This window comes from Panthera tigris, chromosome B4, assembly GCF_018350195.1.
Source record: "Panthera tigris isolate Pti1 chromosome B4, P.tigris_Pti1_mat1.1, whole genome shotgun sequence".
NCBI lineage: Eukaryota > Metazoa > Chordata > Mammalia > Carnivora > Felidae > Panthera > Panthera tigris.
The window spans coordinates 135624403-135637510 of record NC_056666.1 but is presented as its reverse complement, the minus strand read 5'-3'; the positions used below and the strand labels follow the sequence as shown (position 1 = coordinate 135637510).

General features: G+C 59.6%; 1 protein-coding gene across 4 annotated transcripts in view; it reads right to left on the bottom strand.

Moving 5' to 3' along the window:
- Positions 1-243: 243 nt before the first annotated feature.
- Positions 244-13108, bottom strand: part of PARVB (parvin beta) — a 102507-nt gene continuing 89642 nt past the window's right edge. For 2 of the 4 annotated variants that reach the window (XM_042993493.1, XM_042993491.1), the window contains exons 10-13: positions 12346-12414; positions 9345-9446; positions 4578-4650; positions 244-3085 (exon numbers count right to left, since the gene is read on the bottom strand). In XM_042993493.1, the coding sequence (XP_042849427.1) occupies positions 3009-3085; positions 4578-4650; positions 9345-9446; positions 12346-12414 (321 nt within the window). In that variant the 3' untranslated portion in view covers positions 244-3008. Of the gene's footprint in view, positions 3086-4287; positions 4481-4577; positions 4651-9344; positions 9447-12345; positions 12415-13108 lie in introns of those variants that run through there. The other 2 variants (XM_042993494.1, XM_042993495.1) reach the window with 2 other exon arrangements.

Here is a 13108-nt window from a genome sequence, read left to right as displayed (position 1 = left end):
CTGCAGGGAAGGCTCACAGCAGGGCCAGCGTGGAGCACGAGCCCTCGGCCACCGCCGAGGGTCACCCGGGTCCCTCGCCCTGCAGCGTTAAGGACACCACCCCCTGAGACAGCGCCGCTGTCCAGCAGGCCTGGTCCGATCGGAAGCTCCTGGAGCTTGTGCGTCCCAGCCCCCAGCACCGGGCCGGCGCGAACCGATGACCCCTAAGCGCAGGAGAGAAAAACCAGACACAAGCAGCGGACGGCCCCACGCTCTCGAGTTCTTTATTGGAATAAATAACAGCACACTGTTGCACTTCCCGGCACCCTCCTGACCGAGCCTCCGGCTTAGGACAGATCAGGTTTGCATAGAGGGTGCTGGCCAGCGGCACTCAGGAAAAGCCTCAGCTTCCCGCAGCCAGCCAGGCGGGCAGCATAACAGCACAGCCAGGGTTTTAGCGGCTTTTCTGTAATATCCAGAAACCCGAAACAGACATGGGCTTAAAACAATTAAAAAGACTGTGAAACACGGGCACACGAAGGGGCTGAAAAAAGCATCTGGTTCCTTTAAATCACAGCTCTCTGTCACATGCAGTTAGGACACTGGGGCACACGGGGCTCGGCCGACAGGACACCCCGCGGTTGTCACAAGGGAAACGAAGCTGCAGGCGGCTTCCCCGTGGCCGGCGGAGGACGCGAACAAAAGCCACTCGGAGAAGGATCAAAGGTGACCAACTCACCACCCCCGCCCGACCCTGCACTCGGGCCCCGGAGACCCTGAGCCATCGCCGCTCGGGTGCAAACGAGCTGGCTTTTCCTTAGTTCCTGTGGAGGGGCCTCCTTCGTGGAAACACAATTCACTGAAAATGTGGGTCGCTTGAGGAAGGGTTCTAGAACTTTCCGGGATTAAGGAAAGTTGCTTCTGCTGCCCAAGTCACCCCAAGAAGATGGCCCAGTGTGGCCAATGGGGCTGATCAGAGGAGGGGGGACCGTCCCCAGAGGTGGCCCTGCCCTCCGCCTCACATCTGCACCCCTCCCCCCCCACCACCGTGCGAATGTCCAGGCCATGCTTTCAACTCCGATTCTCACTGGACGGGGAAGGGAGGGAAATGAGGTGCACACAGCTCCAGGGCCCCTTACAGGTGTGCGGAAGGCACATCCACAGCCCTGATCCAACTCGAATAAAACTAGTTTGGAGAGATGACATCTTTTGCCGGACCCACGACCTTCAGCAGTCAGCACTGTGAGGCCAAGGTGCCTGCTCATTGTTGACCCGGATCTTAGTATCCCTCTTACCCTCCTACCAGAAACACACAGGGCTTGAAGAGGGCTCGTCACCTGGGAACGCGGAGCCCCCCTGCCTTCCAGGGCAATTTCCTTCTCTTTGTGGTGCAGAGCCTGTCTGGGCTGAAAACCCCGAGGACATGTTCTTTCCAAATCCGTGTCCCCACTCCTACCCCTTTCGGCCCCCTGGGCCCCCAGGGATCACCCTCACCAAGCCTGCCTGTGAACGGGGCCGGACGACTGGTCTCCACGGCTTTCAGGATGCTGGCATTCTAGGAGTGTAATGAAGTCAGCACGGAACCTTCCAGCCTTGGCTATTTTGTCAACGTGGATCTTTAATGTCACTGCATCCGTAGGAACCACGGTAATACTGTTTTAATTATTTCTTTCCCCCGTTGGGAAACCACCTCCATCAAAACGACGATTCTGAAACTAGCCCCAGCCTGGAAGCAGCGGGGCTGAGCCAGAATATTAAGCCGTTTTGTGAGCCGTGAGCACTGGCATTCGATTTAGTAGGACACAACAGCTCGACGGTGCCTACGGACAGCAGGACGGCCCTATTTCTCTCCTGAGCCAAGGTGGACAGGGGAGGAGGGCGGGTGGCACCAAGCGACCAGCGGGAGAGGCCAGCAGGGTTCTAGAAAGCCACACTCGGGAGGAGGGGGAGGAGCACTTCACATCCCCCCATTAAGGCCTGAACAGTGTCCCCTGGAATCTGTACGTTGAAGCTCTCACCCCGAGCACCTCAAAATGTCACTGTATTTGGAGACAGGGTCTATACAGAGGTCCGTATGTTAACATGAGGTCACATGGGGGGGCCCTAATCCATTATGACTGGTGTCCTTATAAGAGATCAGGACGCAGACACTCATAGGGACGACGACACGAGGACCCCGGGGGAGGACGGCCATCTATAAGCCAACACCGTGATGCCGGGACTTCTGGCCTCCAGAGCTGGGAGACCACCCATTTCTGCTGCCTAAGCCCCCTGCCTGTGGCACCTTGTTCTAGAAGCCCCTGGCAAGCTGATAGACTCCCCTTTCTAGAAGTTTGAGAAACGCATCTATTCCCAAACAGGGCCTCCGAGATGGATCGAGCAACATTGTAGGTGTACCTCCTAACACAACCCATTTGGCTGTCCCCCCCAAAAAAAAAAGAAGAAGAAGAAGAAAAGAAATACAGAAATAGCCTCAGCAAATCCTTCCTCCCATACCACGGCAGCGGGTCATCTGGGTCTCAGATGTTCATGCAAACAGTGAATGCAAGAACACTGGTCAGGAAGCAGAACACGGCACAGGCCCTCCTGTTCCATCGAAAGCTTCTGGGACTTTAAAAGCAGTTTTTAAAACCGTAAAATGCTTTTTACGGGAAAGGTCTCGCTTCCACGGAGATTCCCCCAGAACGGTCCAGCTGAGTCTCGGCTCGGGGACAGCTACTGATGCTGTTCTCATCGCCCGGGGCGGTTCATCGCTGGGTCCAGAGGATCGCAGGGTGCCCCTCCCACGGGCTGGGAGGTGTGGGTGCGACCGGGGCACCGGAGGAGCCACAAACAAGACAGGAGCGCAGAACCCCGGATTCGCAAGGGTCCTGCCCGCTGCAGAGTTACAGGAGCTACACAAGGGAGTTTAAGAGCAACGACCCGAAAAGGCCGGGTGGAGTGGGGGTGGGGGCGGGGATAACCCTGGCTCGGAGGGGAAGCCAGCGGGCCTCCCCGCCCTGCACAGGGGTTTCCGCTGCTCTCCAAGGTCACTCTAGGTTCTTATACTTGGTGAACAGGTTGTAAAGGACCCTCAGTGTGGACTTGAGATCCAGGTTTACCACGTCTGCGGAAGGAAACAGAAACCGTGGGCGGGGTGAGGACACCTGAGCCCGAGTGCCAGCACACAGGAGCACACGGGGCAGCTGTCGCGTCCACAGCGGAGCACCTTGGCTTAAAGACCGACAGCCACCATACCCGGGACGCCCTGGGCAGCGCCGTCCCGAGACACAGACTGCCACAGGGGCCCCCAGGCCACCTGCCCGCTCAGTGAGCACCTGGGATGGCCGGGACAGAGTCTGCAGCGAGGCCGGTCTGGGGACCAGTGGCGTCCACGTGGTGCGGGGTCTCCGACAGCCGAGGATGCTTACTGGGTCCAACACCCACGGGCCATCCGGTGCCAGGACCGGCGGTGGGCATTCTGGGGCAGGGCGGGGTGGGGCTGCTACTCCATCCTGCCCCCTCGAGGTCAGGCAATGGGGCCGGGGGTAGTGCTACCCACGGCAGGACCCTCGGAGGATCCGACAGCCTACTAAGTCTAGGCTGCCTTCTTTGGTGGGAAAGGGACCGGTCCTCCTGGATGTTGGGCACCTGGGTGTTCTCACTTGCCCTGTGACCTCAGACAAGTGACATCCCTGCTCTGGGCCCCAGTCCTGTTCCCCTGTAGAACTGGCAGGGGATGCAAAAGCCCCTTGTCGGGCCAGAGCACGATCACCTTGCCTTCCCCCTGCAGGGACTCAACCCCAGAAGCAAAAATAGCATCTCTTACGGAAGGCAGGCTGAGGGGCTGCCGTGAGCCAACAGCTGTCCTTACACGGAGTCCCAGAGCGTTTCCAAGCCCAGCTTGTCAGAGCAGGAGGCAAGCGCAGGGCGCTGGCATAACCCTCCCCGCCCCCCCCCACCCCCCCCCCCGCCTTCCCGTTTGGCACAGGAGACCAAGACTCGCAGAGGAGAAACGGCCTGCCCGCCGGTTCACCCTCAGAATGAACTCAGGGGCTCCCACCGACACCCGGGGCTCCCAGGGTCTCCCCGGTCCTGAGGCCTCGGCCCCGGCACCCTCCCACCGCCGGCCACGGCTGCAGCGACGGGAGGTCAGGAGCCACCGAGCCGGAGGCGGCCAACAGGCCCGATGCCCTCTGTGAACGGGCAGGTCCGAGGAAGGCACCAGGCCCGCTCCTGGTCCCCCAGGCTGCCTGCTCAGGTGGCCACACCACCGGCTCCCCGGGCCTCCCTGCGGCTATTCAGACCCCCACACGGCATGATCGCGCCTCGTCCCTGTTCACAAGCCCTGCCCTTTGCCGGCCGTCAGGGACATCAACCCAACAGTCATCTGACTGCAGCAAGCTTTTAATATCCTTTCAAGGCAGGAAAGAGCATCTTCAGCTTGAGCGCTGGCACCCGCAGGGGGACAAAGGTCCTGAGGCTCGTGGGCGGAGGCCACGCCCTCCAAGTCAAGGGGCTGCTAAAAACCAGCACAGTCCTCCGGGTCCTGGTCCCCAAAGCTAAGAGCACGGGGGGCACCGGGGCTGGGGTAGGCAGGGCCGGGGGCAGGGCATTACCTTCAGGGCGAGCCTTGGGGGTCTTGAGGCCTCCGTCCAGCATCAGCTCAAAGGCAAACGCCACGTTGTGGACCTGCCCAGGAAGCAAGGGCAGGGGTCAGGCTCTGCAGCCGCTCCCAGGCCCGCCCGCTGCCCGCTGCTTCTCTTCTGAAAGGACGAGGTGGGAACAAACGCGGCCAGAGGGAGCCCTGGAGTTGGCACATCCACTGGGACCCAAGCGGCCCAGTGCAGGGCACGGGCGGGCAGGGGCAGGGCATGGGGTGGGCGGGGGAGCAGGGAAGGGTGGAGATGTTTACTAGATGGTTCTCACTGCCCTCACCAGTGATCAGAGGCAGCTCAGAGGTGCAGGGGGGCAAGGCACAAAACCCGCCCTCAAGGGCTCGGGCGTCCCCAAGGGCCGGCTCTGCTGAGGGCCACACGATGAGAAGTGGCAGTGACCCTGTTTTAGAAATGAGGCTCAGAGAGGACAAGTCACGTCCCAGAGGCCCTCAGCCCTGCACACCGAGCGGCCACCCACCACGTGCCGGGAGGGGCTCACACACAGAGCCTGTGTGCGTAGCCGGGCAGGACACGGGCCTCGGGGGCAGCGGTGGCCCAGGCACTGGGCAGGCACTGGGGACGCTGCTGGGACTGACGCCAGCACAATGGTGGCTGCAGGTGACAGGCAGTGGGGCCCCCTGGTGCTGGCCTCCACCTGCTGGATGTCACAGGAAGGCGGATCCCGCCCCCACCCCCACCCACACGTGGAATCTTCCCGAAATGAAAAGGCCCCACTCGGCCCGCAAGGACGCTGAAAGCTTGTGTTCTGCTAACACGTCGTGAAGAGGTTGAAAATAACACCCTGTCTGCTGTGTTTATCCACCCGGATCACAGAGACGCAGGGTGACCAAAGCACAGCCAGCCGTCTCCCGAGCGCAAAGGTTGTTAGAGATCGGACGAGGGGGCACCAAAAATAAAACACAGAGCAGAGTCAGAGCTGGAAAGGACCGCGGGGCTCTGAGTAATCAAACATCCTTTCCACAGTAACACCTTCAGGATTTCAGTGTAAATGAACCAGAAACATGAGCATTTTACTTAGTTTTAATAATTAACCAGGAAAAAGATGTGTGACAAAATAACCCTCAGCTGGCAAACGCACAGCAGCTGAGCGTACCGCGGAGGGGCCTCTAGGGCCCCCCAGCAGCACTGGCAGGCAGAGGGGCCCAGGTCGGGGACGGGCCGGTGTGGGGAGGCATCCAGTGCGGGGAGGGGTCCAATGAGGGGACAGCCCAGTGAGGGGAGAGGTCCATTGTGGGGACAGGCCGTTCACACCCAGGGCTGGGCGGGGCTGCAAATGGCCAGATGGAGGGGGCCGGAGGGTCCCGGGCCATTCCCGAGGCCTTCGGAAAAGGCCAAACGGGAAGGCCAGGTAGGATGTCGGACGCCCAGCCCGAGGTGCACGGAGCCGGCCCGGAGGAGGGCTGTGGGCTACGTCCCGGCCACTTTGCGAAGGAGGCCCCGGGGCTGAGATGGGTTAGGAGGCCCGTGCCAAGCGAGGCTCAGGGCTGGACGAGTCGGAGGCAGGATTCAGATCTGTGCGCCTTCCCACGCTGGCCGGCACCGTCCAGCCCACCTACTCCACACGGGCACAACAGGCTTGGGGTCGCGACGGAGACAGGGTGGCAGAGAGGGAGAGACAGGAAGAAGACTTGGGCCTGGAAGGCTCCTCGATCGTCCCGACTCGGGACATCTTCTCATGGCCTCTTCCAGGCCCGAGGGTCCGTCCCGAGCAGAAGCCGGGAATGAACAAGACGAGTGTCCCCGTTCGCCACACAGTGGGACCTGACCCGAGACTCCGAGAGAGAGAGAGAGAGAGAGAGAGAGAGAGAGAGAGAGAGACACGGCTCCTCGAAAGTGCTCCTGCAGAGAGCAGTTCCCGCCCAGACCCCCTTCCCTGCAGCTACTGGGCTCAGCAGGGCAAGTTTCCTCCCGCTTCCTTCTCAGTCTGAGGAAACTGCCAGACAGGAAGTCACCACCACTCTACTCTCGTCTCAGCCACGCCATCGCCTCCACTAGCCTTTCCTACCTGCAGAGAAGCGACCCCCTGAGCCCGGGCCCCCCGGAACAGGGCAGACAGAAAAGCTAACAGCTCTCCAGGCCCAAGGGGACCAGGCCCCACGCCGTGTCCCAAAGCCCCATGCTGCCCCTGGGAGCCCTCCACACGGCCAGGACGCCCCGCAATCCTTTCTCGCTGCAATTCAAAGGATTTTTGAAAACCTGGCCAAGTGACAGAGGAATAGAAGGTTCCAGAATAGGAGTGGGCTCTTCCAGCTCTGCCCTGCTGTGTGAGCCTGGGCTGCGTCTCAGCCCTTTTGAGATTCTGTTTCCTTGTCCAGAGGGAGAGAATCAGATGGGGGGACAGAAGGAAAGGAGCACTCTGAGAACTCCTGTTAACAACCACCACTGGATCTCCAGGAGGCACTGCAGTCCCCACAGAAAGGGATGCCGTGGAGTCTTCCAGAAAGACAACTGATGGGCGCAGGGTACTCAGCAAAGTGGCTACCTTACACAGAGTAAGATCTATCTTACACAGAGTAAGATCATAGAACACAAAGGGGCGCCTGGGTGGCTCAGTTAAGCATCTGACTCTGGCTCAGGTCACGATCTCGCAGTCCATGAGTTCGAGCCCCGCGTCGGGCTCTGTGCTGACAGCTCGGAGCCTGGAGCTGCTTCGGATTCTGTGTCTCCCTCTCTCTCTGCCCCTCCCGCCGCTCACACTCTGTCTCTGTCTCTCTCTCTCTAAAAAATAAACATTCAAACAATTAAAAAACAACAACAACAAAAAGCCACTGGTCACACCGACGGCTCAGTTCAAAGGGTACTGTTTGTGTGCAGAAGCCTAGGGCGTCTGAGCCGTCTGGTCTCGTGTTTTAAAATCCAGTACGACTGTTTAAAAACACAGGTCCTCACTCTGCTTGGGGAGAGCAGCCCTTGATACATCTCTCATTTTGCTCACTGAACCATAGCGCCCCCGTCCTGGAAATACAGAGTTGCTACATTCTCAGGGTCGGAGCAAACGCGCCCCCCAGAGTCCGGGCCCCCAGAGGATACTTTGTGGGTGGTCCCCCAGCAGCCCCGCCCCACCTGCCCATCTACACGCAGTGCCGGAGAGCTTGGGTGCGCGGACCAGCCTAGAGCGAGTTCAGGTCTATGCCGTGGGAGACACCCCTGCCCGTGAGCTGGTCCTGATGACCAGGAGGCTAATAAAGACAGCGAGCACACAAAGAACTTGCCAGTGGCTGCCGTGGTGACCATCACTCCCCAGGAGGAGCAGGGAGAGGATCCGGGGGAGGGCAGGGGTGCCAGAGAAGAATCCACCAGAATCCCAGCATCCTCCCCAAGGTGGGCTCCAGCTGCCCACAGAGCTGCGTCCAGGGCCGCCCCCCCCAACTCCTTGAGGGGGAAGGGGCTCCCACCGGACGCTGTCCCCTGACACAGCCTTCCCCTCACGGCTCTCACGCAGGGGCGAAAGCGGTCGGTCACTGGGGCCTCTCACGCCTCCCAGGCCAGGCCAGCAACCAACAAAAACTCTCCTCTGTTTCAAAGGGAATAAGACCAGGGCCGGGGAGATGGTGCCCCGGCCGTTTGCACAGCCTCAGCTCGGAAAGAAGCCCGGTTCCAGCCACTTGGCTCAATTAACCACGCGTGCCAGCATCGTTATGAACCTGAACAAAGAAAGCAACGCGTCTGCGACCAGCCACGTCGGGCCTGGGAACGCAGGAGCCTCTTCAGCAAGTGATCTGCGCGCTCGTTTCTGGACCAACAGCACAGACACCCTTGTTTCCTGCTGGGAGCTCTGCTCGCTCCCTCTTGCTCGTGCTGTCTCCGTTCAGCGCGGCTCAAACGTTCCAGGACCTCTCTGCTCTGCTCTGAGTCCGTCTCGGCAGCAAGGCAGGAACAACATTCGGCCGCGAGCGAACGGCCTGCAAGGTGGCCAGAAGCACGCGGACTGATGAGCCCCGGCCCCACCGTCGGATGTTTCCCTGGCTGCCGTCACCCGCTCGCGCTGTCCGCCTCTCTGACTCACGGGTCTAGCGCTTTGGGAAAATAAGACGACAGATGCCTGGGAGTCCAAAGCAATCTGAACGGCCCCGCAAGCCAAGTTTCGCAAGGCAACGCACGAGCCGCTGTCTGGAGGGGCTGAACTTCAGGAAGCCCTGAGCAGGAGGCAAAAACGCCTGGCCGCAAACAGCAGTGACACAGGGGACGCGGTGGCCCACGCTCACGGGTTGGGCCCCTTTTTCTGTCATCTTAGAGAAAGAAAGCGAGAGGCGGGGAGAGGGGCGGAGGGAGAGGGGCGAATCCCAAGCAGCCTCCCCGCTCGCACGGACTCTAACGCGGGGCTCAATCCCACGACCCTGGGATCGTGACCTGAGCCGGAATCAAGAGTCAGACGCTCAACTGACTGAGCCCCCCCAGGTGCCCCAAAGGTTAGGCCCTTGGACCCAAACGATCCTATTTGGGGAATTTTCCTAGAAAACAATCCACAAGGACGGACACACACTCACACACGTTCGAGATGCCCCTCCCTATTATTTTAATGGGGAAAAAGCAGAAAAGCAAGTTAACTGCCTAGGAACGGGGAGCCGGGGGACAGCGGTGCCCGAGCCACCCCGTGGGACCTTGAGCCCCCACTGAAAACGGCACCTGGGAAGCAGCTGGGACCAGAGGTGCCCTGGTAACGAGCACATTCCCGGGCCACTCTGAGGACGGCGACCACACACGTACCTTCTGGTCGAAGCTGTCTGGGGTCAGGTAGAAGTTGTGCAGAGGGACAAAGTAGTCCTCCAGGAGGCCCATGAGCAGCACCAGGTAGACACCATCTGCGAACTGCAGAGAAGCACTCGGTGAGGTTTCGGGGCCGTACACGGGGTGGGCGAACCTTCCACACGCGTTCAAGAGAAGGAAGACGTCTTAAGGGAAGAGCTCCGTCCCTCGTTCGGGCCGGAACCCGCCATCAGGGGAAGGCCCCGGGCGCAGAGCGTCTGGCTCGGGACTGACGGGGCCGTGCAGGTGTCTGGGGCTGTAGCACGTTCACGCGGTCAGGGCCACGGCGCTAGAAACGGACGGCCCGGCTGCTAGACACCCCCCCCCACCGCTGCCCCTGGGGGAACAGTGCCCCCATCTCTCAGGGTTGGCATGCGGACGAGAGGGCGGGCCGGGCAGCCCCGGCAGGGGTGAGCGCTCCACGAGAGTCGGCCGCCGCCGTGACCCACCCGTGAGGGGCGGGGGGCCCTACGCTTTGGCGTGGGGTTCGCTGCCCCGTTCCGCCCGCTCACCTTGGCAGCTGACGGAACACCTTCCTCTAGCTGTGCTCACGGCGCCAGACAAGGCTTTCCCACGCTCGAGCCCCGGTGACGAAGAGCTCCCGTGTGTCCATCTACGTGGGCACCTAGCCGGGCCCTGCACGCCGGTGCCACTGGGTCGGGCTGCGGCCCTCACTCAAGACCCCCACCCGGCCCCTCTCCCTGCCACCCGGCCCAGCAGCACCTGCCCCCACAGCAGGGGGACCGGGCGTCTAGAACAAAAGACCCCCCTCTCTGGCAGACAGCCTTCCCCCACCCCAATAAGCCAGGGAGCAGCTCCAGCTTTGAAAGAGAAAGCAGCGGAGACCAGTGAGGGCGGGGGGGACAAGAGAGGCACAGGAGGCCCCGGGGGGGGTGGGGGAGGGGGGTCTTGGCCATCCCCACAGAGGACAGAGATGGCGTCTCTGAAGGGTCGAGACCTGCTGGGTCCCCTGCAGGGCCAGTCCCTGAGAGGACCCCAGCCTCCGGGTGTCTGAGCCTGTGCTGTCCCGACAGGCCGCGACACCCATTGGAACGAGACACTTCTTTGTTTGAATGCTGAGGACTCATCCTCTTTCACGGCGGGAAAATACACATCACGTGAAATCTGCCACTTTGACCGCGTCTCAGCGGCACGGAGTCCGTTCGCACCGCGTGCGACCATCACGGCCGTCTGTTCCCAGAACTCACGTCATCGTGTGAGACGGAAGTTCCTAAATTTCAACTGTTTTCAAGTTTATTTATTTATTTTCAGAGAGGCAGAGGCAGCACGAGTGCGGGAGGGGCAGAGAGAGCGAGGGAGAGACAGAGAATCGCAAGCCGGCTCCAGGCTCCAAGCCGTCAGCACAGAGCCCGACGCGGGGCTCGAACTCACGGACCGCGAGATCGTGACAAACCACATCACAAGAGAGCCGCACAGTATGATATGTTGTTGTTAAAAAAAAAAAAAAACATTTATGCGTTAAGAGCCATCTGGAGGAATACACATCAACCGTGAGCTGTGGTTAGTGAGGTCTGGAGACGATGAAGGGGGCAGACGGGGAGGGACAAAGGATGACGTGTTAGGACCCTTTGGGACTGCTGATGGGCCGAACAGCAAGGACTGAGAGGCGAGGGGTGCAATGTTGGTAAACTGCAACGACAACGAATGTCTCTGCAAACAGCGCGCAAATAAACACACTCATTAGAAACGGACCGTTTGGCTTTCCCATACGGACCCGCACTGTCCACGATCAGCCAGCCGTGCAGAGAAAAGGTCCGGAACGAAACCCTCAGCACAGCGATCTCTGGGTGTCGGGATTAGGAGTGATTTTTATTTGCTTTGCTTATCTGCGTTTTCAGACATTCTACAATGAACCTGAATTACTTTTTTAATTAGGAAAGCAAATGAGAAAAGGTAAAGAAACAGACAGGAACGGAGGGAGGCAATCACCCAGGGGTTTAAGAGGATCAGCGGTGGGCGGGAGGAATCTGTACCGAGAACTTTACAAAGACTCCACAAATTCAAGCACCCAGCTAATCCTGGGAAAATTATATTTTGTGCTTAATGCCTGCTGAGTCCCCGAAACATATTTTCGCTATGTGATTAGCTCCGAGGGGGTGGGGGAGTATATTTTATACGCTTCCTGCAGAAGCCATATTTTGTGCACAGTCACTGGACGGGTATTCAGTGAGCACTTGCTCAATAAGGATGGTGATGGAGAACAGAAGCGGGGGGTGGGGGATGGAATGTTCTAAACCGAAAAACCTGCACGTGCAAATGCCCTTCGGCGGGGGCGGGGGGGGAGGGGGGGTGGCAACTCAGAGGGTGTTACGGGTTGAACTGTGCGTCCCTAAATGATGTGCTGGGAGTCCTAACCCGTAGAACCCGTGAACATGACCTTATTTGGAAATAGTCGCTACTAAAGTAACTTGAGTTAAAGATGAGGTCACTAGAATGGGCCCTAATCCAACATAACCCGTGTCCTTACTAAAAGGGGAAATCTGGACACACAGACGCGCACACGGGGGGGACCCCATGTGACAATGAAGGCAGAGATCCATAACCCGACGGGGTGAGGCATCTATAACCCGACGGAAGCCAAGAATCACGAGCAGCCCCGCCGGGCAGCCGGGGAGAGGCCTGGCACAGAGCCCCCCTCACAGCCTCAGGAGGAAGCAACCCTCCCCACGTTGATCTGGGGCGTCCAGCCTCCAGGACCGTGAGGACGTAAATGTCTCAGGTAGAAGCCACTCAGTCTGGGGCTCTTTCTCCCAGCAGCCCCAGGAAATTAGGACAGAGGCCCCGAGAGAAGGCCAGAGCGGCGGGGGCCAGCTCTTCCGGCTGTGGGGTGGGCATTCCTTGCAGACGAACAAGACGGCACGGGCCTTGCTCACGTGGCCCACCCGGGATCCGAAAACTGGCCGAAAACGGGGACACATGCTTCAACCCAAACACTGCTCACCTGGGTCTCTAGTTCCGTCACCTCCAAATTCAGCTTGTTCAAGTGCTTGTTCACAAATGTGATGAGAGACTGTCAAGGCAGAGAGAGAGACAGGAACCGTGAGGAAGAGATGTACCTCCCGTCCAACGGGACGGCCGTGACACTGGCCGTCACTGGCTTTGTAAGACGCTTCCCTAATCCGTTTGCTACAATGAAAGGCTCATGTGGGAAAGGATACGTTCTTACAGCGACCCTCAGTTTTAATGGAATAAAGCCTAAATCTATCCCAGCTGGAGAAGAAAACTCACATCTCTATCCACCAGCCCCCCCAGCACCCCCCCACACACACACGTAGTTAACAATCCTCGAGAAGAATCCTCAGCGCCCTTCAGAAGGATAACACCGTCAGGGGAAGATGATTACGTTTTTAAATGTATCCTAGATGTGACCTCGAACGACCAAAGGCTGAGAGGGGTCACACTCGTCCGTTTCAGGACACTTCAGTAAGCTTGATCACCGGGAGGCAGGGCCACCGACTTCTCGCCAGCAAACGTTTACAACGTGTCACCTGTCACTTTTCTCAGCCAGCAAATCCCAACGCCGATGGGGACTCAACACCAGCCCCACCCCAGACACGATGCCACGTCCTCATCCGTGCTCCCCAGATTTACTGAGCAGCCGCTACGTGCCAGGCACTTTGGTGCTGGGGACACGAAGACCGTAAGACGGGGGGGGGGGTAACCTGGAAAGCCTGTGGCAGGATTCTCCCTACACAGCTGGTGGA